At 50.3% G+C, this 27,696-nt stretch overlaps 1 protein-coding gene across 1 annotated transcript in view; it reads left to right on the forward strand.

Annotated features, from left to right (window-relative positions):
• The first annotated feature begins 3,087 nt into the window (after positions 1 to 3,087).
• The window catches only part of MAP2K5 (mitogen-activated protein kinase kinase 5), a 406,422-nt gene continuing 381,813 nt past the window's right edge, over positions 3,088 to 27,696 (forward strand). Inside the window, exons 1-3 of the mRNA XM_030189796.1 lie at positions 3,088 to 3,233; positions 11,916 to 11,964; positions 22,486 to 22,553. Coding sequence (XP_030045656.1) covers positions 3,132 to 3,233; positions 11,916 to 11,964; positions 22,486 to 22,553 — 219 coding nt within the window. The 5' untranslated portion in view covers positions 3,088 to 3,131. The remainder of the gene's footprint in view (positions 3,234 to 11,915; positions 11,965 to 22,485; positions 22,554 to 27,696) is intronic.

Below are 27,696 nucleotides of genomic sequence, written 5' to 3' on the forward strand. Positions count from 1 at the left end.
CGGTCTGTGCCGGGGCTGGTGGTTGGGAGGTGAGAATAGTGCTGGGCAGACTTATACGGTCTGTGCCAGAGCTGGTGGTTGGGAGGCTGGGATAGTGCTGGGCAGACTTATACGGTCTGTGCCGGGGCTGGTGGTTGGGAGGTGAGAATAGTGCTGGGCAGACTTATACGGTCTGTGCCGGGGCTGGTGGTTGGGAGGTGAGAATAGTGCTGGGCAGACTTATACGGTCTGTGCCAGAGCTGGTGGTTGGGAGGCTGGGATAGTGCTGGGCAGACTTATACGGTCTGTGGCAGAGCTGGTGGTTGGGAGGCGGGACTGGTGGTTGGGAGGCTGGGATAGTGCTGGGCAGACTTATACGGTCTGTGCCGGGGCTGGTGGTTGGGAGGTGAGAATAGTGCTGGGCAGACTTATACGGTCTGTGCCAGAACCGGTGGTGGGAGGCAGGGCTGGTGGTTGGAAGGCGGGGATAGTGCTGGGCAGACTTATACGGTCTGTGCCGGGGCTGGTGGTTGGGAGGTGAGAATAGTGCTGGGCAGACTTATACGGTCTGTGCCAGAGCTGGTGGATGGGAGGCTGGGATAGTGCTGGGCAGACTTATACGGTCTGTGCCAGAGCTGGTGGTTGGGAGGCTGGGATAGTGCTGGGCAGACTTATACGGTCTGTGCCGGGGCTGGTGGTTGGGAGGTGAGAATAGTGCTGGGCAGACTTATACGGTCTGTGCCAGAGTTGGTGGTTGGGAGGCTGGGATAGTGCTGGGCAGACTTATACGGTCTGTGGCAGAGCTGGTGGTTGGGAGGCGGGACTGGTGGTTGGGAGGCTGGGATAGTGCTGGGCAGACTTATACGGTCTGTGCCAGAGCTGGTGGTTGGGAGGCTGGGATAGTGCTGGGCAGACTTATACGGTCTGTGCCGGGGCTGGTGGTTGGGAGGTGAGAATAGTGCTGGGCAGACTTATACGGTCTGTGCCAGAGCTGGTGGTTGGGAGGCTGGGATAGTGCTGGGCAGATTTATACGGTCTGTGCCGGGGCTGGTGGTTGGGAGGTGAGAATAGTGCTGGGCAGACTTATACGGTCTGTGCCAGAGCTGGTGGTTGGGAGGCTGGGATAGTGCTGGGCAGACTTATACGGTCTGTGCCGGGGCTGGTGGTTGGGAGGTGAGAAAAGTGCTGGGCAGACTTATACGGTCTGTGCCAGAGCTGGTGGTTGGGAGGCTGGGATAGTGCTGGGCAGACTTATACGGTCTGTGGCAGAGCTGGTGGTTGGGAGGCGGGACTGGTGGTTGGGAGGCTGGGATAGTGCTGGGCAGACTTATACGGTCTGTGCCGGGGCTGGTGGTTGGGAGGTGAGAATAGTGCTGGGCAGACTTATACGGTCTGTGCCAGAACCGGTGGTGGGAGGCGGGGCTGGTGGTTGGAAGGCGGGGATAGTGCTGGGCAGACTTATACGGTCTGTGCCGGGGCTGGTGGTTGGGAGGTGAGAATAGTGCTGGGCAGACTTATACGGTCTGTGCCAGAGCTGGTGGTTGGGAGGCTGGGATAGTGCTGGGCAGACTTATACGGTCTGTGCCGGGGCTGGTGGTTGGGAGGTGAGAATAGTGCTGGGCAGACTTATACGGTCTGTGCCAGAGCTGGTGGTTGGGAGGCTGGGATAGTGCTGGCCAGACTTATACGGTTTGTGCCAGAGCCGGTGGTGGGAGGCAGGGCTGGTGGTTGGGAGGTGAGAATAGTGCTGGGCAGACTTATACGGTCTGTGCCAGAGCTGGTGGTTGGGAGGCTGGGATAGTGCTGGGCAGACTTATACGGTCTGTGCCGGGGCTGGTGGTTGGGAGGTGAGAATAGTGCTGGGCAGACTTATACTGTCTGTGCCAGAACCGGTGGTGGGAGGCGGGGATAGTGGATGGGAGGCGGGGATAGTGCTGGGCAGACTTATACGGTCTGTGCCGGGGCTGGTGGTTGGGAGGTGAGAATAGTGCTGGGCAGACTTATACTGTCTGTGCCAGAACCGGTGGTGGGAGGCGGGGATAGTGGATGGGAGGCGGGGATAGTGCTGGGCAGACTTATACGGTCTGTGCCGGGGCTGGTGGTTGGGAGGTGAGAATAGTGCTGGGCAGACTTATACTGTCTGTGCCAGAACCGGTGGTGGGAGGCGGGGATAGTGGATGGGAGGCGGGGATAGTGCTGGGCAGACTTATACGGTCTGTGCCGGGGCTGGTGGTTGGGAGGTGAGAATAGTGCTGGGCAGACTTATACTGTCTGTGCCAGAACCGGTGGTGGGAGGCGGGGATAGTGGATGGGAGGCGGGGATAGTGCTGGGCAGACTTATACGGTCTGTGCCAGAACCGGTGGTGGGAGGCGGGGATAGTGGATGGGAGGCGGGGATAGTGCTGGGCAGACTTATACGGTCTGTGCCGGGGCTGGTGGTTGGGAGGTGAGAATAGTGCTGGGCAGACTTATACTGTCTGTGCCAGAACCGGTGGTGGGAGGCGGGGATAGTGGATGGGAGGCGGGGATAGTGCTGGGCAGACTTATACGGTCTGTGCCCTGAAAAAGACAGGTACAAATCAAAGTAGGGTATACACAAAAAGTAGCACATGTGAGTTTATCTTGTTGGGCAGACTGGATGGACCGTGCAGGTCTTTTTCTGCCGTCATGTACTATGTTACTACTGCCATGTTACTCTAGTGTTATCAGTACTGCACATATGTGACTACAACAGCACTATATAGTTTCCTTTTGCAACCAAGGAACAGCTTGTGCAGAAAGAAATCCAATGCAAGGTTTCTAAATAAATGTAAACATCGCCTATGATTTCACTCTGACATCACTTATTACGTAAGCATGCGTGGAACGTCGCTCTTCTGAGTCGGTGTCGTCACTGCTCAGTGTTAGGATAGGAGGGGGGAGGGGGGGAGGGAGGCCCCGCCCTGCTTCACGCTCTTCTCCTGGACCCGACGACGTTCCTTCCGCCCTGACAATGTAAGGGCATAGCGTTGCCGAGCTTTGCCCTTTTCTAAGATGGCGGCGCCTCTCCTCATTGGCTTCACTCCTTCCTACTTCCGGTCCCCTCAGATTACTTCCGGTCTTCCTGCCGTACCGGTGGGGATGTTGTTATTGGGATTTGGTTTGTTCCCGTTATGGAAAGCCAGGGCCTGGTTATTCGGATTCGCATTCCCGACGGCGGTGCCGTGGACTGGAGCGTTCACGCCGCCCCGCAGCTGCTCTTCCGGGACGTGCTGGTGAGGCAGGAAGGAGCTGTGGGGGAGGGGAGGGAATACATAGCACAGGATGAGAGAGTGGCTTGCGAGGGGGGAGGGAATACATGTCCCAGGTTGAGAGAGTGGCCTGCGAGGAAATGGGGGGAGAGGGAATGCATGTCCCAGGATGAGAGAGTGGCCTGCGAGAGAGAGGGGGGGGGGAATATGTGTCCCAGGATGAGAGAGTGGCCAGTGAGGGGGGAGGGAATACATGTCCCAGGATGAGAGAGCGGCCTGCGAGGAAATGGGGGGAGAGGGAATGCATGTCCCAGGATGAGAGAGTGGCCTGCGAGAGAGAGGGGGGGGGGAATATGTGTCCCAGGATGAGAGAGTGGCCAGTGAGGGGGGAGGGAATACATGTCCCAGGATGAGAGAGCGGCCTGCGAGGAAATGGGGGGAGAGGGAATGCATGTCCCAGGATGAGAGAGCGGCCTGCGAGGAAATGGGGGGAGAGGGAATGCATGTCCCAGGATGAGAGAGCGGCCTGTGAGGAAATGGGGGAGAGGGAATGCCAGGATGAGAGAGTGGCCTGCGAGGAAATGGGGGAGAGGGAATGCATGTCCCAGGATGAGAGAGCGGCCTGCGAGGAAATGGGGGGAGAGGGAATGCATGTCCCAGGATGAGAGAGCGGCCTGTGAGGAAATGGGGGAGAGGGAATGCCAGGATGAGAGAGTGGCCTGCGAGGAAATGGGGGAGAGGGAATGTATGTCCCAGGATGAGAGAGTGGCCTGTGAGGAAATGGGGGAGAGGGAATGCCAGGATGAGAGAGTGGCCTGCGAGGAAATGGGGGAGAGGGAATGCATGTCCCAGGATGAGAGAGTGGCCTGTGAGGAAATGGGGGAGAGGGAATGCATGTCCCAGGATGAGAGAGTGGCCTGCGAGGAAATGGGGGGAGAGGGAATGCATGTCCCAGGATGAGAGAGTGGCCTGCGAGAGAGAGGGGGGGGGGGAATATGTGTCCCAGGATGAGAGAGTGGCCAGTGAGGGGGGAGGGAATACATGTCCCAGGATGAGAGAGCGGCCTGCGAGGAAATGGGGGGAGAGGGAATGCATGTCCCAGGATGAGAGAGCGGCCTGCGAGGAAATGGGGGGAGAGGGAATGCATGTCCCAGGATGAGAGAGCGGCCTGTGAGGAAATGGGGGAGAGGGAATGCCAGGATGAGAGAGTGGCCTGCGAGGAAATGGGGGAGAGGGAATGCATGTCCCAGGATGAGAGAGCGGCCTGCGAGGAAATGGGGGGAGAGGGAATGCATGTCCCAGGATGAGAGAGCGGCCTGTGAGGAAATGGGGGAGAGGGAATGCCAGGATGAGAGAGTGGCCTGCGAGGAAATGGGGGAGAGGGAATGTATGTCCCAGGATGAGAGAGTGGCCTGTGAGGAAATGGGGGAGAGGGAATGCCAGGATGAGAGAGTGGCCTGCGAGGAAATGGGGGAGAGGGAATGCATGTCCCAGGATGAGAGAGTGGCCTGTGAGGAAATGGGGGAGAGGGAATGCCAGGATGAGAGAGTGGCCTGCGAGGAAATGGGGGGAGAGGGAATGCATGTCCCAGGATGAGAGAGTGGCCTGCGAGAGAGAGGGGGGGGGAATATGTGTCCCAGGATGAGAGAGTGGCCAGTGAGGGGGGAGGGAATACATGTCCCAGGATGAGAGAGCGGCCTGCGAGGAAATGGGGGGAGAGGGAATGCATGTCCCAGGATGAGAGAGCGGCCTGCGAGGAAATGGGGGGAGAGGGAATGCATGTCCCAGGATGAGAGAGCGGCCTGTGAGGAAATGGGGGAGAGGGAATGCCAGGATGAGAGAGTGGCCTGCGAGGAAATGGGGGAGAGGGAATGCATGTCCCAGGATGAGAGAGCGGCCTGCGAGGAAATGGGGGGAGAGGGAATGCATGTCCCAGGATGAGAGAGCGGCCTGTGAGGAAATGGGGGAGAGGGAATGCCAGGATGAGAGAGTGGCCTGCGAGGAAATGGGGGAGAGGGAATGCATGTCCCAGGATGAGAGAGTGGCCTGTGAGGAAATGGGGGAGAGGGAATGCCAGGATGAGAGAGTGGCCTGCGAGGAAATGGGGGAGAGGGAATGCATGTCCCAGGATGAGAGAGTGGCCTGTGAGGAAATGGGGGAGAGGGAATGCCAGGATGAGAGAGTGGCCTGCGAGGAAATGGGGGGAGAGGGAATGCATGTCCCAGGATGAGAGAGTGGCCTGCGAGAGAGAGGGGGGGGGAATATGTGTCCCAGGATGAGAGAGTGGCCAGTGAGGGGGGAGGGAATACATGTCCCAGGATGAGAGAGCGGCCTGCGAGGAAATGGGGGGAGAGGGAATGCATGTCCCAGGATGAGAGAGCGGCCTGCGAGGAAATGGGGGGAGAGGGAATGCATGTCCCAGGATGAGAGAGCGGCCTGTGAGGAAATGGGGGAGAGGGAATGCCAGGATGAGAGAGTGGCCTGCGAGGAAATGGGGGAGAGGGAATGCATGTCCCAGGATGAGAGAGCGGCCTGCGAGGAAATGGGGGGAGAGGGAATGCATGTCCCAGGATGAGAGAGCGGCCTGTGAGGAAATGGGGGAGAGGGAATGCCAGGATGAGAGAGTGGCCTGCGAGGAAATGGGGGAGAGGGAATGCATGTCCCAGGATGAGAGAGTGGCCTGTGAGGAAATGGGGGAGAGGGAATGCCAGGATGAGAGAGTGGCCTGCGAGGAAATGGGGGAGAGGGAATGCATGTCCCAGGATGAGAGAGTGGCCTGTGAGGAAATGGGGGAGAGGGAATGCATGTCCCAGGATGAGAGAGCGGCCTGTGAGGAAATGGGGGAGAGGGAATGCATGTCCCAGGATGAGAGAGTGGCCTGCGAGGAAATGGGGGGAGAGGGAATACATGTCCCAGGATGAGAGAGCGGCCTGCGAGGAAATGGGGGGAGAGGGAATGCATGTCCCAGGATGAGAGAGCGGCCTGTGAGGAAATGGGGGAGAGGGAATGCCAGGATGAGAGAGTGGCCTGCGAGGAAATGGGGGAGAGGGAATGCATGTCCCAGGATGAGAGAGTGGCCTGTGAGGAAATGGGGGAGAGGGAATGCATGTCCCAGGATGAGAGAGCGGCCTGTGAGGAAATGGGGGAGAGGGAATGCATGTCCCAGGATGAGAGAGTGGCCTGCGAGGAAATGGGGGAGAGGGAATGCATGTCCCAGGATGAGAGAGTGGCCTGTGAGGAAATGGGGGAGAGGGAATGCATGTCCCAGGATGAGAGAGTGGCCTGCGAGGAAATGGGGGCAGAGGGAATGCATGTCCCAGGATGAGAGAGTGGCCTGCGAGAGAGAGGGAGGGGGGGAATATGTGTCCCAGGATGAGAGAGTGGCCAGTGAGGGGGGAGGGAATACATGTCCCAGGTTGAGAGAGTGGCCTGCGAGGAAATGGGGGGAGAGGGAATGCATGTCCCAGGATGAGAGAGTGGCCTGCGAGAGAGAGGGGGGGGGAATATGTGTCCCAGGATGAGAGAGTGGCCAGTGAGGGGGGAGGGAATACATGTCCCAGGATGAGAGAGCGGCCTGCGAGGAAATGGGGGGAGAGGGAATGCATGTCCCAGGATGAGAGAGCGGCCTGTGAGGAAATGGGGGAGAGGGAATGCATGTCCCAGGATGAGAGAGTGGCCTGCGAGGAAATGGGGGAGAGGGAATGCATGTCCCAGGATGAGAGAGTGGCCTGTGAGGAAATGGGGGAGAGGGAATGCATGTCCCAGGATGAGAGAGCGGCCTGTGAGGAAATGGGGGAGAGGGAATGCATGTCCCAGGATGAGAGAGTGGCCTGCGAGGAAATGGGGGAGAGGGAATGCATGTCCCAGGATGAGAGAGTGGCCTGTGAGGAAATGGGGGAGAGGGAATGCATGTCCCAGGATGAGAGAGTGGCCTGCGAGGAAATGGGGGCAGAGGGAATGCATGTCCCAGGATGAGAGAGTGGCCTGCGAGAGAGAGGGAGGGGGGGAATATGTGTCCCAGGATGAGAGAGTGGCCAGTGAGGGGGGAGGGAATACATGTCCCAGGTTGAGAGAGTGGCCTGCGAGGAAATGGGGGGAGAGGGAATGCATGTCCCAGGATGAGAGAGTGGCCTGCGAGAGAGGGGGGGGGGAATATATGTCCCAGGATGAGAGAGTGGCCAGTGAGGGGGGAGGGAATACATGTCCCAGGATGAGAGAGCGGCCTGCGAGGAAATGGGGGGAGAGGGAGTGCATGTCCCAGGATGAGAGAGTGGCCTGTGAGGAAATGGGGGAGAGGGAATGCATGTCCCAGGATGAGAGAGTGGCCTGTGAGGAAATGGGGGAGAGGGAATGCATGTCCCAGGATGAGAGAGTGGCCTGCGAGGAAATGGGGGCAGAGGGAATGCATGTCCCAGGATGAGAGAGTGGCCTGCGAGAGAGAGAGAGGGAGGGGGGGAATATGTGTCCCAGGATGAGAGAGTGGCCAGTGAGGGGGGAGGGAATACATGTCCCAGGTTGAGAGAGTGGCCTGCGAGGAAATGGGGGGAGAGGGAATGCATGTCCCAGGATGAGAGAGTGGCCTGCGAGAGAGAGGGGGGGGGGAATATGTGTCCCAGGATGAGAGAGTGGCCAGTGAGGGGGGAGGGAATACATGTCCCAGGATGAGAGAGCGGCCTGCGAGGAAATGGGGGGAGAGGGAATGCATGTCCCAGGATGAGAGAGCGGCCTGTGAGGAAATGGGGGAGAGGGAATGCATGTCCCAGGATGAGAGAGTGGCCTGCGAGGAAATGGGGGAGAGAGAATGCATGTCCCAGGATGAGAGAGTGGCCTGTGAGGAAATGGGGGAGAGGGAATGCATGTCCCAGGATGAGAGAGTGGCCTGCGAGGAAATGGGGGCAGAGGGAATGCATGTCCCAGGATGAGAGAGTGGCCTGCGAGAGAGAGAGAGGGAGGGGGAGAATATGTGTCCCAGGATGAGAGAGTGGCCAGTGAGGGGGGAGGGAATACATGTCCCAGGTTGAGAGAGTGGCCTGCGAGGAAATGGGGGGAGAGGGAATGCATGTCCCAGGATGAGAGAGTGGCCTGCGAGAGAGAGGGGGGGGGGAATATATGTCCCAGGATGAGAGAGTGGCCAGTGAGGGGGGAGGGAATACATGTCCCAGGATGAGAGAGCGGCCTGTGAGGAAATGGGGGAGAGGGAATGCATGTCCCAGGATGAGAGAGTGGCCTGCGAGGAAATGGGGGAGAGGGAATGCATGTCCCAGGATGAGAGAGTGGCCTGTGAGGAAATGGGGGAGAGGGAATGCATGTCCCAGGATGAGAGAGTGGCCTGCGAGGAAATGGGGGCAGAGGGAATGCATATCCCAGGATGAGAGAGTGGCCTGCGAGAGAGAGAGAGGGAGGGGGGGAATATGTGTCCCAGGATGAGAGAGTGGCCAGTGAGGGGGGAGGGAATACATGTCCCAGGATGAGAGAGTGGCCTGCGAGGGGGAAGGGAATACATGTCCCAGGATGAGAGAGTGGCCAGTGAGGGGGGGAGAGAGTACCTGTCCCAGGTTGAGAGAGTGGCCAGTGAGGGGGGAGGGAATACCTGTCCCAGGATGAGAGAGTGGCCAGTGAGGGGGGAGGGAATACATGTCCCAGGATGAGAGAGCGGCCTGCGAGGAAATGGGGGGAGAGGGAATGCATGTCCCAGGATGAGAGAGTGGCCTGCGAGAGAGAGGGGGGGGAATATGTGTCCCAGGATGAGAGAGTGGCCAGTGAGGGGGGAGGGAATGCATGTCCCAGGATGAGAGAGCGGCCTGTGAGGAAATGGGGGAGAGGGAATGCATGTCCCAGGATGAGAGAGTGGCCTGCGAGGAAATGGGGGAGAGGGAATGCATGTCCCAGGATGAGAGAGTGGCCTGTGAGGAAATGGGGGAGAGGGAATGCATGTCCCAGGATGAGAGAGTGGCCTGCGAGGAAATGGGGGCAGAGGGAATGCATGTCCCAGGATGAGAGAGTGGCCTGCGAGAGAGAGAGGGGGGGGGGGAATATGTGTCCCAGGATGAGAGAGTGGCCAGTGAGGGGGGAGGGAATACATGTCCCAGGATGAGAGAGCGGCCTGCGAGGAAATGGGGGGAGAGGGAATGCATGTCCCAGGATGAGAGAGCGGCCTGTGAGGAAATGGGGGAGAGGGAATGCATGTCCCAGGATGAGAGAGTGGCCTGCGAGGAAATGGGGGAGAGGGAATGCATGTCCCAGGATGAGAGAGTGGCCTGTGAGGAAATGGGGGAGAGGGAATGCATGTCCCAGGATGAGAGAGTGGCCTGCGAGGAAATGGGGGCAGAGGGAATGCATGTCCCAGGATGAGAGAGTGGCCTGCGAGAGAGAGAGAGGGGGGGGGGAATACATGTCCCAGGATGAGAGAGTGGCCTGCGAGGGGGAAGGGAATACATGTCCCAGGATGAGAGAGTGGCCTGCGAGGGGGAAGGGAATACATGACCCAGGATGAGAGAGTGGCCTGTGAGAGGGGAGGGAATACATGTCCCAGGATGAGAGAGCGGCCTGTGAGGAAATGGGGGGAGAGGGAATGCATGTCCCAGGATGAGAGAGTGGCCTGCGAGGAAATGGGGGGAGAGGGAATGCATGTCCCAGGATGAGAGAGTGGCCTGCGAGAGAGAGGGGGGGGGGAATATGTGTCCCAGGATGAGAGAGTGGCCAGTGAGGGGGGAGGGAATACATGTCCCAGGATGAGAGAGCGGCCTGCGAGGAAATGGGGGAAGAGGGAATGCGTGTCCCAGGATGAGAGAGTGGCCTGCGAGAGAGAGGGGGGGGGGAATATGTGTCCCAGGATGAGAGAGTGGCCAGTGAGGGGGAAGGGAATACATGTCCCAGGATGAGAGAGTGGCGTGCGAGGGGGAAGGGAATACATGACCCAGGATGAGAGAGTGGCCTGTGAGAGGGGAGGGAATACATGTCCCAGGATGAGAGAGTGGCCTGTGAGAGGGGGAAGGCCAGGGAATACATGTCCCAGAATGAGAGAGTGGCCTGCGAGGAGATGGAAGGGGGAAGGAATACATGTCTAGGATGAGAGAGTTGGCTGCGAGGGGATGGAGGGAGGAGAGAATACATGTCCCAGGATGAGAGAGCGGCCTGTGAGGAGATGGGGGGGGGGGGGGGGCGGAATACATGTCCCAGGATGAGAGAGTGGCCTGTGAGGGGTGGAATGGGGAAGGACTACATGCCCAGGATGGGAGAGTGGCCTGTGTGGGGAGGGAGTACACATCACAGGATGAGAGAGTGGCCTGCAAGGGAATGGAGGGAGAGGGGGGTTAATACAGTAATGTGACAGTTGATCAGAAATAAAAACAAGAGACATGCATAAGTAGTGATGCATTTCCTTGGACTGATTTAAAAGTTATGTTGACTAGCATTGGAAGCTAATACTCCCACCTCAGGTTTGAACATATCAAATGAAGGCAGATAAAGATGATGTGGCCCATCCTGTTCACCCAGTAGATATTTGTTCACTTTGGGTGGATGAGAGTATAACACACATACCTGGCTCCAGATCTTTCCCCACCCTCTCTACACCTTTCCCCAAATCTACCTCCATTACCTCAGCTGGCAGACTGTCTGGGGCCTTGTCATCTTCAGCAATGCTTTTCAGAAAACCAATACTTAAGTCAACAACTGGATCCCCCTTTGCAATCCCTACTGCTGGTAAAGCTATTTAGCCACTTTAGGCTCATGAAAGTTTGTAAAACTGCTATTTAGGGTTGTGACTGCTGCTTCATGCAGGTTCCCTAATGCCCCATTATCATCTCTTGCTACTAAGGATCCTGTGTAAATATATTGTACTTTTTTCAGTTCTGTTACCATTTTTGTCACTACCACCTCGTCCTATCTGTGAAAATATATTTAATGATGTTCCTGAGTTTACTCCCTTGGCATTTCATGTTCCCCTAGATCTAAGACTTCCCTTATGTGTAAAGAGATTTGCTTCTTGTGCATTCTGAATACCTATCTGATATCTAAATATTTCTATCATATCCCTCCCCCTCCCTTCTCATAGGACAGGGGTTCTCAACCGTTCCTCAGGACACACCAAGCCAGTCTGATTTTCAAGATATCCACAAGGAATATGCATGGATAAATTTGCATACACTGCTTCCACTGTGTGCAGAACTGTCTCATGCACATTCATTGTGGGTGTCCTGGAAATTAGGCTGGGTGTGTCTCAAGGACTGGATTGAGAACTGTAGTGGGTACACAAGGTACTACTACTATTAATCATTTCTATAGCACTATTAGACATACGCAGCGCTGTACACATTATACACAGGTACTTTGTCTGTCTTTAAGGGGCTCACAATCTTAATGTTGTTTTTTTTGTACCTGGGGCAATGAAGGTTTAAGTGACTTGCCCGAGGTCACAAGGAGCTGCAGTGAGAATCGAACCCAGGTTGCCAGGATCAAAGCCCACTGCACTAACCCACATGTCTCACCTCACATGGCTTTTAGTGCTGACATGCACCATTTTGGTTGCCTCTAGTCTGTATCTGTGTTTTCTGAGATGGAGCCTGTAATGATTAAGGAGATGTAGAAATGGGGGTAAACGAAGGTGATAAGAGGAAAAGGGAGGGGAAGGTGAGAGGTGGTTTTGCATCTTTCTGCCTTCTCTTAATTCTATCCTGACTTTCCTCTTTGATTTTTCTTTTGTAGGATGTGATTGGGCAGGTTTTGCCTGATGCTACCACCACTGCCTTTGAGTGTAAGTCTGGTTGAAATCTTTTCTAGTTGCTTGCTGCATGAATTACTAATTCAGAAAGCTAAATGGCAGAAAGACAGAATGTTCAATGTTATATGTCTAGATTAAAATGTTATAAGTTAACGCAAGCTGTCAGACTTGTGAGTTTTTGTACCCAGTAGAGCGCTGCTGAGCCTGGTACTCGGACCAGGTTCTGCTTGGTGGCCGGACAACCCCGGGTTTCACCTGCGCTGACGGCTGTTCTCCAGAGGTTGAGCCCCTAGGTGCGGGCGGCCTGCAGGACTTACGGGACGGAGCTGGAAGCGGGGTGATGAATGACTCGGCCAGGCAGGCAGCAGGTCAAGAGAGTAATCCAGGTACAAGCAGCAGTCAGTAGGCAGGCAAGAGAGTAATCCAGGTACAGGCAAAAGTCAGTAGGCAGGCGGCAGGCAAGAGAGTAATCCAGGTACAGGCGAAAGGCAGGCAGCAGGCAAGAGAGTAATCCAGGTACAGGCAAAAGTCAGTAGGCAGGCGGCAGGCAGAAGGGTAATCCAGATGCAGGCGACAGGCAGAAGGGTAATCCAGGTACAGACAAAGTCAGCAACGAGGGACCAGTAGATAAGAAGCAGACTACAGAGTTAGAAACACCTACCAAAGTAGAAGCCGAAGCATGGAGTCCAGGGAGAGCTCAGCTGATAAAGTGCTGGCATCTGACATCAGCAGGGAGAAGGGGCAAAGCCATAGGACAAGAGCAGGGGAAGGAGGAACCGGCAGACCAATAGGAGCGAAGCAAGGGAAGCCAGGCAGAGGAAGAGCAGACCCAGGTGGGTGGAAGCAGCCAGGCAGAGAGAGAGCAGAAACAGGTGCATGGAAGCAAAGCAATTATGGAGCCCGCACCCACCGCTTTCTAAACAAACCCAGAGAGGACTACACACGCATGGCTCAGGCAGTGCCAGTCAAGTGTGCGTGTCAACGGGACCCCGCGCAGCCTGAGGACGCCGCTTGCGTTGCAGTAGGGGACATGACACAAGCATAATCTCCGTAATTGTGTTTAATAGCATCTCGTGCATGCAAGTATGGTTTAGCTTTAATTGTTTAGTGTCACCCATTGTGTATTGACCATTCAGTGTTTGATATAACATCTGGAATGATACCTTGCCTTTGCCTATCTTGGACTGAGCTTTTCTGGTTAGTGCCTGCGTGGGAGGTCCCATATCCATGAAGCATATTGCGTTGAGACATTTGTCAGGCTGTTTGTGGAATATGTTAGTCTTGGTCCTCATGCTTACATGGAAACAGAGCAGAGGAAATTTGGTGGTTCCGATATTGTGAACAGAAATAAGAAGAACAAAAACCTCACAGAGAAAATCACATTTGGGAGACAGCGGTAACTAAATGAAACGTGATTCTGTATGATCTAGAAGATTTATTGATCAGCAAGAATGACTCAACACGGTCATTTTGGCCCAATGGCCTGCCTCAGGAGTCTATACATAACAACATTAAAGTTACATCAATAAATGAAAAAATGCAAACAATCATAAAAAGTAAAGACATTGTAGAAATAAATAACTTAACATTGTAAAAGCTTAAAAGTAAATTGACACAGAAAAATCAAAATGACAGTTGGGAACGGGATACTGGGCTTGATGGACCTTTGGTCTGTCCCAGTATGGCAACACTTATGTACTTATTTTTTTTTTTGAGGTTTAAATTTTGCTTTATTAGGAGAAATAAAAGCATACAGATCCTTCATATGACAACATATTTATTTATTGCATTTGTACCCCACATTATCCCACCTTTTTGCAGGCTCAATGTGGCTTACAGAGTAGGTTATGATAAAGACAGTGCCTAATTTAAATACAATTGATCAAAAGCAGAGGTAAGAGAGGTGGTAGTTGGGCGGAAGCTTGGGTAGATTATATGAGAGGTGTTTAGGTGTGTTTGGGTGAAGAGTTGTATCATTGATGGAGACTTTTGTAAGCTTTGTTAAAGAGATGCGTTTTCAAAGCTTTGCGGAAGCTGGTTAGATTGTTCGTAGTTTTCAGGGTTTTGGGTAGTGCATTCCAGCACTGTGTACTTTTGTATGCAAAGGTCGTGGCATATGCTTGTTTGTACTTCACTCCTTTGCAACTGGGAAGGTTCAGGTTTAAGAATTTGCGGGCCGATCTTTTGGCATTTCTGGGCGGCAGGTCTACTAGGTTTAGCATATAGAATGGGGCATCTGCGTGGATGATTTTGTGCACGGTTGTACATAACTTGAATTCAATTCGTTCCTTGAGCGGAAGCCAATGCAGTTTTTCTCTCAAGGGCTTCGCGCTTTCATATTTAGGTTTTCCAAAGATGAGTCTGGCTGCTGTGTTTTGAGTTGTCTGGAGTTTTTTTATGGTCTGTTCTTTACATCCTGCGTACAAGGCATTGCAGTAGTCCAGGTGGCTTATAACTAGTGACTGGACTAGGGTGTGAAAGATATTTCTTGGGAAGAAAGGTTTAATTCTTTTGAGTTTCCACATCGATTGGAACATTTTTTTCGTTGTATTCTTCACGTGGGTGTCGAGTGTGAGGTTTCGATCAATGGTAACTCCCAGAATTTTCAAGTTTTCTGCTATAGGTAGAGTGCAGTAAGGTGTGGTTATAGTGGAGTATATATTTGTATTGTATTGGGATGTGAGGACTAGGCATTGGGTTTTTTCAGCATTGAGCTTTAGCCGGAATGAGTCCGCCCATGAGTGCATGATCTGGAAGCTCTGGTTGATTTCGTTGGTTATTTCGTTTAGGTCGTTCTTAAACGGAATGTGGATTGTGACATCATCAGCGTATATGTAGGGGTTAAGGTTTTGGTCGGCCAGGAGTTTGGCTAGTGGTATCATCATTAAGTTGAAGATTGTGGGTGAAAGGGGGGATCCTTGTGGGACTCCACATGCCGGTGACCAGTACGGTGATCTGGTATTATTTATTATAACTTGGTAGGATCTGGTGGTGAGGAATTCTTTGAACCTCGGCAATTACAGAACATCTATGCATATCACATTCAATAGAACATCAAACCATAATAACCTCCCCCCTGCCCTACACCAATCATCCCCACCCTCCAAAACCAACCATTAAGCTGTAAACAATGAGGAATCGGGACTAGCAGTCCACTGTATATAAGAGTCCCAAGTCTGATGGTATTTCTACTACTTTTGGTATTACTTACTACTTTTGAGAACAAAAGCACACAGATCTGGAATGCACTACCCATGGCCCTGAAAAAAATGGACAACCTAACCAGCTTTCGCAAATCTTTGAAGACACATCTCTTCAACAAAGCCTACTAAGGACATCCTCACTAACTATTCCCCAAACTACTCAGATGCATCTAAAACACCTCTCACAACACCTTACCTAGCACCTTGCATCTAAATTACCTACCTTAGCTTATTATCGACTGTATTTAAGACCATGTAATGACTGCATCATAACAACACTCTGTAAGCCACATTGAGCCTGCAAAAAGGTGGGATAATGTAGGGTACAAATGCAATTAATAATAATAATTTCAGAATAGAGCCATTGCGCATCACTGTTAACTTAGACATCAAATGAATATAATCCAATTTGTGGAGAATCATGTGAAGGCCAGGCAGCCAGAACAAGCTTGCTGGTGACCAACTGGTGAACAGGTTCCTTCGTTGCCGCTGGTTTAAAATGAAGAAGACAATGGTCCATTCGCATAGGATACGATGTCTTAGTTACACTGTAGATAAGTTTCAAAACCATGGGCAAGACCACCAAATATGAACCATATCCCCAATCTGACCACGCTGGCGCCAGCACTGAGCTGATCCCAGTTGGAACATCTTGGCCAGACACTGGGGTGTATAGTACCAGCAATAAATGGCAGATGACGTTTAATGTGAGCAAGTGCAAAGTGATGAATGTGGGAAAGAGGAACCCGAATTATAGCTACGTCATGCAAGGTTCCACGTTAGGCGTCACGGACAAAGAAAGGGATCTAGGTGTCGTCATTGATAATACGTTGAAACCTTCTACTACTACTACTACTTAACATTTCTGAAGTGCTACTAGGGTTACGCAGCGCTGTACAGTTTAACATAGAAGGACAGTCCCTGCTCAAGGAGCTTACAATCTAAAGGACAAATGTACAGTCAGTCAAATAGGGCAGTCAAATTGGGGCAGTCTAGATTTCCTGAATAGATGAATAATGGTTAGGTGCCGAAGACAACATTGAAGAGGTGGGCTTTGAGCAAGGATTTGAAGATGGGTAGGGAGGGGGCTTGGCGCAAGGGCTCAGGAAGTTTATTCCAAGCATAGGGTGAGGTGAGGCAGAAAGGGCGGAGCCTGGAGTTGGCGGTGGTGGAGAAGGGTACTGAGAGGAGGGATTTGTTCTGTGAGCGGAGGTTTCGGGCGGGAACGTAAGGGGAGATGAGGGTAGAGAGGTAATGAGGGGCTGCAGACTGAGTGCATTTGTAGGTAAGAAGGAGAAACTTGAACTGTATGCGGTATCTGATCATAAGCCAGTGAAGTGACTTGAGGAGAGGGGTGATATGAGCATATCGGTCTAGGCGGAGTATAAGACGTGCAGCAGAGTTCTGAACAGTTTGAAGGGGGGATAGATGTATACCCTGGAGGAAAGGAGGAACAGGGGTGATATGATACAGACGTTCAAATATTTGAAAGGTATTAATCCGCAAACAAATCTTTTCCGGAGATGGGAAGGCGGTAGAACGAGAGGACATGAAATGAGGTTGAAGGGGGGCAGACTCAGGAAAGATGTCAGGAAGTATTTTTTCACAGAGAGGGTGGTGGATGCTTGGAATGCCCTCCCGCGGGAGGTGGTGGAGATGAAAACGGTAACGGAATTCAAACATGCATGGGATATGCATAAAGGAATCCTGTGCAGAAGGAATGGATCCTCAGAAGCTTAGCCAAAATCGGGTGGCGAAGCAGGTGTCTGAAAGAGGGGTTGGTGGTTGGGAGGCGAGGATAGCGGAGGGCAGACTTATACGGTCTGTCCAGAGCCAGTGATGGGAGGCGGGACTGGTGGTTGGGAGGCAGGAAGTACTGCTGGGCAGACTTGTACGGTCTGTGCCCTGAATAAGGCAGGTACAAATCAAGGTAAGGTATACACATATGAGTTTGTCTTGTTGGGCAGACTGGATGGACCGTGCAGGTCTTTTTCTGCCGTCATTTACTATGTTACTATGTTACCATTCCTGGATATGCGCAGAGAAGGAGAGGGAGGAGTCGAAGATGACACCGAGGTTGCGGGCAGATGAGACGGGGAGGATGAGGGTGTTATCGACTGAGATAGAAATTGGGGGAAGAGGAGAAGTGGGTTTAGGTGGAAAGACGATAAGCTCGGTCTTGGCCATGTTCAGTTTGAGGTGGTGGTTGGACATCCAGGCAGCAATGTCAGATAAGCAGGCCGATACTTTGGCTTGGGTTTCCGCAGTGATGTCTGGTGTGGAGAGATAAAGTAGGGTGCTCAGTGTGCTGCTGCGGCTAAGAAAGCAAATAGAATGTTAGGTATTATTAGGAAAGGAATGGAAAATAAGCCACATTGAGCCTGCACGAGTGGGAAAATGTGGGATATAAGCAACAAATAAATAAATAAATAAATAAATAAAACAAAAATGAGGATGTTATAATGCCTTTGTATCGCTCCATGGTGCGACCGCACCTCGAATATTGTGTTCAATATCAAAAAAGATATAGTGGAATTAGAAAAGGTGCAGAGAAGGGCGACGAAAATGATAAAGGGGATGGGACGACTTCCCTATGAGGAAAGGCTAAAGCGGCTAGGGCTCTTCAGCTTGGAGAAAAGGAGGCTAAGGGGAGATATGATAGAGGTCTATAAAATAATGAGTGGAGTTGAACGGGTAGATGTAAAGCGTCTGTTCACACTTTCCAAAAATACTAGGACTAGGGGGCATGCGATGAAGCTACAATGTAGTAAATTTAAAATGAATCGGAGAAAATGTTTCTTCACTCAACGTGTAATTAAACTCTGGAATTCGTTGCCAGAGAGTGTGGTAAAGGCGGTTAGCTTAGCGGAGTTTAAGGTTTGGACGGCTTCCTAAAGGAAAAGTCCATAGACCGTTATTAAATGGACTTGGGGAAAATCCACTGTTTCTGGGATAAGCAGTATAAAATGTTTTGTACATTTTTGGGATCTTGTCGGGTATTTGTGACCTAGATTGGCCACTGTTGGAAACAGGATGCTGGGCTCGATGGACCTTTGGTCTTTCCCAGTATGGCAATACTTATGTACTTATGTAATGTTGATGAGACTTTTTTCAGGTATGTTAGTGAACAGAGGAAGGCTAGAAATGGAATTGTAAGATTATAAGGTGCTGTGAGCTGCTATGTGGAGAGTGGTGAGGAAAAAGCGAACGTACTAAACATATACTTATCTGTCTATCTACTTATCATTTCTATAGCGCCACAAGGCATAAGCAGCGCTGTACACCATACATAGAAGACAGTCCCTGCTCAAAGAGCTTACAATCTAGATAAGATGGGTAAACAGAACAATTAAGGGTAAGGGAATAAAGAGGTGAGGATAAAGGACAGGGTAAGTGAGTTAGGAGTCAAAAGCAGTGGTAAAGAGGTAGGTTTTGAGTTTGGACTTGAAAATGGCTAAAGACCGGGCTAGACGTATAGGCTCAGAAAGACTATTCCAGGCGTGAGGTGCAGCGAGATAAAAGGAACGGAGTCTTGAATTAGCAGTAGAGGAGAAAGGGACAGATAAGAGAGATTTATCTACAGAACGGAGTACTCGGGGGGGGGGGGGGAACGTAGGGGGAGACAAGAGTGGAGAGGTACTAGGGAGTGGCAGAGTGAATGCACTTATAGGTCAATAGGAGAAGTTTAAATTGAATACGGAAACGGATAGGGAGCCAGTGAAGTGACTTAAGGAGAGGGCTAATGTGGGCGTAGCGACTTTGATGGAAAATGAGTCGCGCAGCAGAGTTTTGGATTGATTGAAGAGGAGAGAGATGGCTAAGAGGGAGGCCAGTGAGTAGTAGGTTACAATAATCAAGACGAGAGGTGATAGGAGTGTGGATAAAGGCTTTGGCAGAGTGCTGAGATATGAAGGGACGGATTTTGCTGATGTTATAGAGAAAGAAACGACAGGTTTTGGCAATCTGCTGAATGTGAGCAGAGAAGGAGAGAGAGGAGTCAAAGATGACCCCAAGGTTACGAGCTGATGAGACAGGGAGAATGAGATTGCCATCCACCGAAATAGAGAAAGTGGGGAGAGGAGAGGTAGGTTTAGGAGGAAAGATGAGGAGCTCGGTTTTGGCCATGTTGAGTTTCAGATGTCATTGAGACATCCAGGCAGCGATGTCAGATAGGCAGGCTGAGACATTGGTCTGGATGCTGGTTGAGATTTCAGGGGTAGAGAGGTAGATTTGGTAGACATCATCATAGAGATGGTATTGAAAGCCATGGGATGATATCAGAGAGCCAACGGAAGAAGTGTAGATGGAGAATAGGAGAGGACCGAGAACAGAACCCTGAGGTACACCGATTGGTAGAGGGATAGAAGTGGAAGAGGATGCACCAGAGTGTAAAACTAAAGGTGCGAAGCGAGAGGTAGGAGGAGAACCAGGAAAGAACAGAGCCCTGGAATCCAAATGAAGATAGCGTGTCAAGGAGTAGGCTGTGATCAACAGTGTCAAAAGCGGCTGATAGATCGAGAAGGATGAGGATAGAATAGAGACCTTTGGATTTGGCCAGAAACAGGTCGTTGGAAACTTTAGTGAGTGCAGTTTCAGTTGAATGAAGAGGGCGAAAGCCAGATTGGAGTGGGTCAAGAACAGCATGAGATGAGAGAAAGTCAAGACAGCGGCAGTGAAAAGAGAGAGATTGAGGATATGACAGATAAAAGGCGTGAAAGTAGGTGTTAAGAAGGTGGGTAGGAATGGGATCAGAGGAACAGGTAGTTTGTTTAGAGGAGGAGAGAAGATGTGATGTTTCTTCATCAGTGACCTCAGGAAAGGAGGAAAAGGATGGAGGGGTTGAGGAAATAGGGGAATGGATAAGGAGAGGGAGAGGTGGGGGTGGTTTGGTACAAAACTTTGAGGTTAATCTTCTGAACCTTGTCGTGGAAGAACTCAGCCAGGATCTGTGGAGATAGTGAGGGGGGAGTTGGTGGTGGAGGCACCTTGAGGAGAGAGTTTAGTGTGGCGAAGAGAAGTCGAGGGTTTGAGCCTAGAGAATTAGTCAGCTGGATGTAGTAGTCCTGTTTGGCAAGCAAGAGAGCAGATTGGAAGGAGGTCAACATGAATTTGAAGTGTGAGAAGTCAGCAAGGGCACGAGATTTCAGCCAGAGGCGTTCGGTGGAACGGGTACAGGAACGTAGGTAGTGGATTTTAGGGGTTAGCCAGGGCTAGGGTTTGGTACGTCTTATAGGACGGGGCATGAGAGGTGCAAGAGTGTCTAAGGCAGAGGATAGAATGGTATTGTAGGAAGAGACGGCATCATTGACAGATTTGGATGGTGTAGTGGTAGAGAAGAGGTTGGAGACATTGGAGGATAGGGTAGTGGGGTCAATGGCCTGGAGATTCCTAGATAAATTGGTTAAGATTGGACGGGATTGGGTGGGAGGAGGTTTACTTCTGTCTTCATGGAAGAAACTCCTGGAGGAGGACCTCAGTCAGCTGATAAAGATACATATGAGAATGAAGTAGATATTGTCCTATCCACGGAAGAAAGCATTTATGAATAACTTGAAAAACTGAAAGTGGACAAAGCCATTGGGCCAGATGGGCTCCATCCCTGAATCTTGAAGGAGCTAAGAGACGTGCTGGTGGGTTCTCTTAGAGATTTGATTACTAACCCCTTGTAGATGTGAGAAGTCCTATGAGATTGGAGAACAGCAGATGTGGTCCCTCTTCAAAAGAAAATGGAGAGAGAGAAGATGTGGGAAAGTATAGGGTGGTTGGAAAGGTAATGGAGGTACTGATGAAAGAAAGGATAGAGAATTTCCAGGAATCTGAGTCAACTTGATTTTGCCAAAGAAAAAGTGTCCCAAATGTGCCACAGGGACCATTAAAAGCCAATACTTAATGACTCGTACTCAGTCACCCCCATTTCTAATGTTTGGTTAATATAACTTATCAACCGCTCCCTTATTTGTGAAGAATTGGGCTTTGATGATAATTATGTGCTTGTTAATAAGTTAGAAGATTGTCACGTATTCTCAACAAAGCGACAGACATTTTCTAGTTCAGTGTTTTTCAAGCCGTTCCTGGAGTAATCCCAGCTATCTAGTTTTCAGGATATCCACAGTGAGTATGTGCATATGAAAGAGCTGCATACACTGCCTCCGTAGCACGTAAACGTCTTTCATGTGTATTCACTGCGGATATCCTGAAAACCAGACTTGCAAAACAGTGTTCTAATGTACACTGGTTCCTTTCTATCCAGGTTTTAGATGTATAATTTTATTTAGAAAAAATGCCAACATATAAGGGAACCTTTATTCTGATTCAGAGTCTGAGCAGTCCTGGGGTAACTGTATCCCCTCGGTACCAATGCAGACAGCTGCCTCGCAGGGTTTCTGATGATATATTGTGGGATTTGAGTCTACATAAAATATACCATTCCACTGTTAATTATTTTTAAGAGAGAATTGCAAAGTAATGTTTCTTAAATGTTGTTGTCACAAGAGAAGATATATTTATTATTTTCCAGAACTTGATATACCGTAAAATAGGGCCAAGACTGGCGGCTAAACGGTTTACAACCATTGGCGTAGCTGCAGGGGGCCTGGGCCCCCAAATTGACCCCACCAGCTAAGGCGTTTGTCCCGCTCTGGTCTCACATTGCCTGGTGCCCTGTCCTGTTTTCAGCGTCGTGCACGCTCCTTTTAATGAGACTGAGCATGCTCATGCTGAAAACAGGACAGGGCGCTAGGCAATGTGAGACCAGTGCGGGATAAACTCTTTAAGTGGCGGGGGTTGGGGACCCCCACCAGCCAAGGTACCTTCCAGCGGCGGCGGTGGTGATGGGGGGCAGAGGTGGCAGTGGGGAGGCGGGCCGAAATGTCTTTTGGAGAGGGTGTGGTTAGTGAAAGTCCTTGGGAGGACCTTAGTGTCCTTGGCGGGGTGTGGAGGATCATCCTATTCTTCAGATACTCTGGGCCATTTCCTTTCAGGGCCTTGAAGATCAGACATAGAGTTTTAAATTTAGCCCTGTATTGTACTGGTAGCCAGTGAAGTTTTTGGAAAAATGGTGTGATGTGGTCACGTCACTTGCAACCTTCTATGAGTCTGAATCAACTGGAGCTGGTGCAGGCTCTTTGTAGTCAGACCGTTGTAGAGTGCATTGCAGTAATCCAGTCTTGATGTTATCATGGCATGCACAACTGGGATAAGATTTCCCTTCTGGATGTAAGGAGAGAGGCAGCATAGAGTAGGTTGTTAACTTTGCGAGTGTTGATGATGGTGCTGTTCTGAATCTTGTGATGTTGAGCAGTTCATAGAACTGATAAGCCTGTGCTTTCCTTTTTCTTCTCTTTTATAACAGATGAAGATGAGGATGGCGATCGGATCACAGTCAGGAGTGACGAGGAGATGAAAGCCATGCTGTCCTATGTAGGTAATTCCTGGGATCCATAATCTGCTTAATGGTGGTTGCCTCTAGTATCTTTCTCAGGGGAATGCTGGGAAGAACTAACTTTTTGTAAAGATCTCTGGGTTCTGTCACTTTCTCTGATGATATGACAGAAGTGTCCTTTACTGCTGGCTTAGATTTTGGCCAATCTGTATCCTCTGTCTGCCTCACAGTATTTCCACTATTCATACTTCAGGTTTAACAGTGTGCCTAATCTATGACTTTAAAGGCAGTCAGAATTGATTAGATCCAGTGTGTCTGAGGTTCTGAACTCATAAGAACATAAGAATAGCCATACTGGGTCAGACCAGTGGGTCCATCTAGCCCAGTATCCTGCTTCCAACAGTGGCCAATCCAGGTCACAAGTACCTGGCAGAAACCAATTAATAGCAACATTCCATGCTACAGATCCCAGAGAAAGCAGAGGCTTCCCCTTATGTCTGTGTCAATAACAGACAAACCTTTTTTAAAACCCTGATATGCTAACTGCTGTTACCACATCCTCCGGCAGCGAGTTCCAGAGTTTAACTATTCTTTGAGTGAAAAATTTTTTTTTTCTCTTGTTTTAAAAGTATTGCCGTGTAATTTCATGGAGCCCCCTGGTCTTTTTAGTTTTTGAAAGAGTAAAAAAATCGATTCACTTTTATCTGTTCTACACCACTCTAGATTTTGTAGACCTCAATCATAACCCCTCCCCCCAAGTCATCTCTCTTCCGAGCTGAAGAGCCCTAACCTCTTTAGCGTTTCATCCTATGGGAGGAGTCCATCCCCTTTATCATTTTGGTTGCTCTTCTTTGAACCATTTCGTATTCTGATTTATATATATATATATATATATATATTTTTTTTTTAAACCTGTAGGTATTGTGATCGAGCCAGCTTTACCACCCCCCTTCCATCTCCCCTTTAATACAATTCTGGCCTCATACACTGTTACACACCAGCTCATAGCGTTCAGATAGTGAGTGGAGGAGTGGCCTAGTGGTTAGGGTGGTGGACTTTGGTCCTGGGGAACTGAGGAACTGAGTTCAATTCCCACTTCAGGCACAGGCAGCTCCTTGTGACTCTGGGCAAGTCACATAACCCTCCATTGCCCCATGTAAGCTGCATTGAGCCTGCCATGAGTGGGAAAGCGCGGGGTACAAATGTAACAAAAATAAATAAAAATAAAAAATAGTATCCTTACTCGCTTGTTCAGTACCCATGTTTTATCATTCCCTTATCTGTTATTTGTCCTGCTTGTCTGTCCTATTTAGATTGTAAGCTCTGCCAATCAAGGACTGTCTCTTCGTGTTCAAGTGTACAGCCCTGTGTACACCTAGTAGCACTATAGAAATAATAAGTAGTATTAGTATAGGCAGTGAGCAGGTTTCAGCAGTGTATGGTGAGTTTATAGTAGTGAAAAACGGAGAAGGATAGATTTTCTGTCTGGGTAATGTCTCCAGATGGGTTAATTTTGCACGTATTATGACAGGAATGAATCTCGCTGCTAGGCCACGGTATGGTGGGATGATCTCATCTCACTTTTTTTTTTCAGATTTCCCACTAATGTTCATCTCAGCACTGAAGTTCTTCCAAAGAGATCTGTCCTCCAGGAGTTAAGGTGTAAAATGCACAGGCAGCATAACTTCTCTGTAAAGGTTTTGCAGTGCTGTAATTACATTTTATTCTGTATGGAAACAAATGTTTTGTTTCTTCCCCAGTGCTGCTGAAAGTCATCTGCCGAGTCCCATGAGGGGTGTGTGGAGCAGGGGCGTATCCAGACTTCGGTGGGAGGGGGGTCCAGAGCCCGAGGTGAGGGGTCACATTTTAGCTCCCCCCTGCCGCCACCGCCGCCAACTTTGACGACCCCTGCCGAAGACCCTCTCGACTCCCCCCTCCCGCCGCCAACCCTCCCCCGCCGTGGCCTACCTTTGGTGACGGGGGATCCCAATCCCCGCCAGCCAAGGAGGTCCTCATCTTCCCACGAAGGCTTCGTTCTGACAACGTGCAGGATGTCAGACTCACAGAAACAGAACGAAGCCTTGCAGATCAGCCAGCGAGGTCCTCTTCTTCCGGCGCAAGGCTTCGTTCTGTTTTTGTGAGTCTGACGTCCTGCAGGAATTCAGACTCACAGAAACAGAACGAAGCCTTGCAGATCAGCCAGCGAGGTCCTCTTCTTCTGGCGCAAGGCTTCGTTCTGTTTCTGTGAGTCTGACGTCCTGCACGTACAACGTGCAAGATGTCAGACTCACAGAAACAGAACGAAGCCTTCCAGATCAGCCAGCGAGGTTCTCTTCTTCCGGCACAAGGCTTCGTTCTGTTTCTGTGAGTCTGACGTCACATCAGACTCACAGAAACAGAACGAAGCCTTGCAGATCAGCCAGCGAGGTCCTCTTCTTCCGGCACAAGGCTTTGTTCTGTTTCTGTGAGTCTGACGTCACATCAGACTCACAGAAACAGAACGAAGCCTTGCAGATCAGCCAGCGAGGTCCTCTTCTTCCAGCGCAAGGCTTCGTTCTGTTTCTGTGAGTCTGACGTCATGCAGGACGTCAGAAACAGAACGAAGCCTTCATGGGAAGAAGAGGACCTCCTCGGCTGGTGGGGATTGGGGTCCTCCGCCAGCAAAGGTAGCCCACGTCGACGGCGGGAGGGGGGGGGGGTCGAGAAGGTCGTCGGCAGGGGGGTCCAGGGCCAAATCTATAGGGGGCCCAGGCCCCACGTAGCTACGCCACTGGTGAGGAGGGCAAGTGCACCTGCCACAGCAGCTTTCTCCATCAAGGGCAGAGAGCAGCTGGGGATGTGCCCCAAAAGTGCTGAGAGAATGTTTATTTTACCACATTTTAGTTGGTGGTATCAGTAGCTGTGCCTGGTGCCTTTCTGTTCCTTTGAGATTCTATCTCATTCGGGACCAGCTCAAGCTTCACACAACTCAGGGTTTAGCCTTCAGTTTTAAACTTTCACACCATCTAATCCAGGAATCAGAGGCACATCCTGCTTACGGCCTGTATGTCGAGAACTGGCTGGGATTGCTCTAGCCTGGGAGCAGTGACCGCTGCCCATGTAACTCCTCAGCAGTGGCTGCTTCAATAAGTTGAGCTTTGGGAATCAAATCTAGATCTCCGCATTCCAGCAAGTTGCCCATCGGGCCAATCCACTTACATCACTGCTTAGCATATATTGTCACAATTCCTCGACATAGTTAGCCACTGGGGGCATGCGATGAAGCTACAGTGTAGTAAATTTAAAATGAATCGGAGAAACTTTTTCTTCACTCAACGTGTAATTAAACTCTGGAATTCGTTGCCAGAGAATGTGGTAAAGGCGGTTAGCTTAGCGGAATTTTAAAATGGTTTGGACGGCTTCCTAAAGGGAAAGTCCATAGACCGTTATTAAATGGACTTGGAGAAAATCCACTATTTCTGGGATAAGCAGTATAAAATGTTTTGTACATTTTTGGGATCTTGCCGGGTATCTGTGACCTGAATTGGCCACTGTTGGAAACAGGATGCTGGTCTTGATGGACCTTTGGTCTTTCCCAGTATGGCAATACTTATGTACTTATGTGCTTGGGATTCTGAATGGAATCTTGCTACTCTTTGGGGTTCCACATGGAATGTTGCTACACTTTGAAATTCTGCATGGAATCTTGTTATTCTATAGAATTCTAGAATCTTGCTACTCTTTGGGGTTCCACATGGAATGTTGCTACACTTCGAAATTCTGCATGGAATCTTGTTATTCTTTAGAATTCTAGAATCTTGCTATTCTTTGGGGTTCTACGTGGAATGTTGCTACACTTTGAAATTCTGCATGGAATCTTGTTATTCTTTAGAATTCTAGAATCTTGCTATTCTTTGGGGTTCTACGTGGAATGTTGCTACTATTGTGTACTTGTGACCTGGATTGGCCACTGTTGGAAACAGGATGCTGGGCTTGATGGACCTTTGGTCTTTCCCAGTATGGCAATACTTATTTGCCCTTTTCCACGTATCAGACACCTTGGTTTGCATGATGAGTAATACTGTAGTGGAGTATGTGCAAGCTGTAGAAAGATTTGTCTCATTTGTGAAAGTTGGGGAGGGGAGGAAGGGCATGCCTAGCATTTATAAAATATTTTTACATTTACTGATCATGTCCAGAACATTAAGAATAATGCATCTTAATGACTTTTGCAGGAGCTTTGGTGCAGGCGAGATGGGCGATCAGTTTCTATGCAGCCTTTTTTATGCGGTACTTAAAGTAACGGCTCATTGCAAATGAAACCCCCCGGGCTTCTGAGAGAATTTTTCCAACTCTTGGTTCGTGTGGGAATAGCACTGGCCTCTGAAACAGAATGGAGTTGATGTTCGCTGTAGCTGCAGGCTTCGTCTTCAGAGGAGGTTTAAGAAGTACTGCCCAAGATTTCAGCACAGCTGAAATGATGCAAAAGGATGAAGGGATGAGGGGGTTCACTTAGTGTACCTGCAGATCGCTCACTTTGCGTGCTTATTAGAGAAGCCCCAGCTGACTTGGAGCAAGACTTTATGCTGATCTGACTTAATGTGAAATGGTAGCGGTCGTGCTGATATCAGTGGAAAAAGCAGTAAAAACACCATTGGGGTAATTGTATGTTCAGAAGTCTGGACTGAACCAGTGTTGACCCAGAATAAAATACTGCTTATCTTTCCATCCAGAAGGCAGCTGCCTGGACCAATCCATGTTTAAGCTCTTACAGTTGTCTTGTGTGACGTCGTTTTCACAGCAGTTTGGAACTTACTCGACTTCCCAAGCCTTTTAGCTGTTTTGGTTCCTTTGTGTTAATGTTTTCAGAATGTTTGGTAGGTTAAAAGACTACTGTGACTAGTGGAAAGGAGATGGCTTGTACAAAATGTATTTCATTTATGAGGATGAATCCACGTTGTGTTTATGTGGCATTACAGCCTGATCCCGTGGCCAGTGTAGATGTTGGAAGTATGTTGCACCTGGCTCCAGTTAAAATATTAATACAGCCATAGTAACATATATAGTAACATAGTAAATGATGGCAGACAAAGACCTGAATGGTCCATTCAGTCTGCCCAACAAGATAAACTCATTATACGTGGTATGTGATACTTTATATGTATACTCGCGTTGGATTTGTCCTTGCCATTCTCAGGGTAC

This window comes from Microcaecilia unicolor, chromosome 1 (genome assembly GCF_901765095.1).
Source record: "Microcaecilia unicolor chromosome 1, aMicUni1.1, whole genome shotgun sequence".
Classification (NCBI taxonomy): Eukaryota; Metazoa; Chordata; class Amphibia; order Gymnophiona; family Siphonopidae; genus Microcaecilia; species Microcaecilia unicolor.